A 1,943-nucleotide genomic window follows, 5' to 3' on the forward strand; every position below is an offset into this window, starting at 1 on the left:
CCGCATTGAAGCAGTCATTTCTGGCTAAAGGATTCCCCACCAAGTATTGAGTGCATAACTGAACATGATTATTTGAAGGTTGACTTTTTTTGTAATAAAAACACTTTTCTTTCATTGGTTGGATGAAATATGCTAATTTTTTGAGATAGGGATTTTTGTTTTTTCTTTACTTTTTGCCAAAATCATTAATGTTAAAACAATAAAAGGCTTGAACTACTTCAGTTGGTGTGCAATGAATCTGAAATATGTGAAAGTTGAAAGTTTACCAGTACATTACAGAAAATAATGAACTTTATCACAATATGCTAATTTTTTGAGAAGGACCTGTCATAAATTTCTTTAAATGTAACTACTTGTTTAGATACACATGTTTCTGACTTTTTTCTCAGAATTTTGAAATTCGGGCCCTAATCTTTTTTGTAATTGTCTCATAATTAGGATTAGGGTTAGGACCAGTGTTATATTTAATGTCACTAATTATTTTAGGGACATTTAAAGGGAACAAGTACAAGTACATTACAAGAAGTTACATTTAAATGTAACAAGTACATTACAAGTAGTTACATTTAAATGTAACTMAAATGAGTTAGGGCTCTTACTTAAGATCTGTTTTCTGAAACTAGTTGATAACAAAGTAAATATACATGTTTTCAATTGGTAAATTACCATTTACTATACTGAAGTTACTACATTTGAGTTAATTTTTAATGCTTTTTTTGAGATAAATAAATGCACCAAACATCAGTAACTATAATGTTTGCAGCTAGATTACGTTGARGGTAAGCTTTAATGATTTAATGTACGTATAGTAAAATAAATCAAGTTTAAACATTATACAGTCTGTCGGCCTAAAATACATGAAAGGCCTGTGACATCGAAGAAAAAGCCCTAGCTCTTCGAGAAACAAAAAAAATGACCACTGCATTTTCAGGCTCCATTTTTCACCGCTGATTTGGAGACATAACACCATGGTAATGACACGCAGAGTGTCCACGCAAACTTACGTCTTCTGTAGGCTAGACYGTCCCAATTCACAGCTGTTTATGCAGCCGATACGAGCAGCCTACGGCTCACGTCGACGTTGGCTGCAACACGAATTGAGACACAGCCATATTGTTGAAGAGTTCAGATCATTAGAAACATCCGTCAGATTTAAGCTCCAATAAAAATGTTGGCGTTTCTGCTGCAGCAATCAGATCTGCTCTGTCACGTTTTTCCTCAGATGTTGGTCTGCAGGAGGTTTTAGATGAACATCAGATCAGTCTGAGGAGGAGATGTGAACGTGTGACAGAAGGAAGTGATGAAACAGGAAGTAGAACCTTCCTCAACAGGATCTACACTGAGCTCTACATCACAGAGGGACAGAGTGAAGAGGTTAATACCCAACATGAGGTCAGGCAGCTGGAGACCGCTTCCAAGACCCAGATCCTCCATGAGACTCCAATCAGGTGTCAGGACATCTTTAAAGCCTTACCTGACCAACATGGAGCCATCAGAGTGGTTCTGACCAATGGCGTGGCTGGAGTTGGAAAAACCTTCTCGGTGCTGAAGTTCACTCTGGACTGGGCCGAAGGCTTGGAGAATCAAGATGTCATTGTGCTGGTTCTGCTTTCGTTCAGGGAGCTGAACCTGATCAGAGATGAGCAGTACAGTCTTCTCAGGCTGCTTCATGTTTTCCATCCAACACTCCAGAAGCTCCCAGCAGAGAAGCTGGCTGTCTGTAAACTTCTCTTCATCTTTGACGGCCTGGATGAAAGCAGACTTCAGATGGATTTCACCAACAGTCAGCTGCTTTCTGATGTCACACAGGAGGCATCGCTCAACGTGCTGCTGACAAACCTCATCAAGGGGAACCTGCTTCCCTCGGCTCTGGTCTGGATCACTTCCAGACCTGCAGCAACCTATCAGATCCCTCCTTCATGTGTGGACAGGCTGACAGAAGT

The 1,943-nt window shown here is 39.8% G+C and overlaps 1 protein-coding gene across 1 annotated transcript in view; it reads left to right on the forward strand.

Annotated features, from left to right (window-relative positions):
- LOC106533499 (NACHT, LRR and PYD domains-containing protein 12) overlaps positions 1 to 1,943 on the forward strand; it is a 46,379-nt gene that overhangs the window by 1,744 nt on the left and 42,692 nt on the right. The window contains exon 3 of the mRNA XM_014029831.1: positions 1,223 to 1,941. Within this exon, the coding sequence (XP_013885285.1) occupies positions 1,223 to 1,941 (719 nt within the window). The remainder of the gene's footprint in view (positions 1 to 1,222; positions 1,942 to 1,943) is intronic.

The sequence above is a fragment of the Austrofundulus limnaeus genome, unplaced genomic scaffold (assembly GCF_001266775.1).
Source record: "Austrofundulus limnaeus strain Quisiro unplaced genomic scaffold, Austrofundulus_limnaeus-1.0 Scaffold958, whole genome shotgun sequence".
Taxonomy (NCBI): Eukaryota; Metazoa; Chordata; class Actinopteri; order Cyprinodontiformes; family Rivulidae; genus Austrofundulus; species Austrofundulus limnaeus.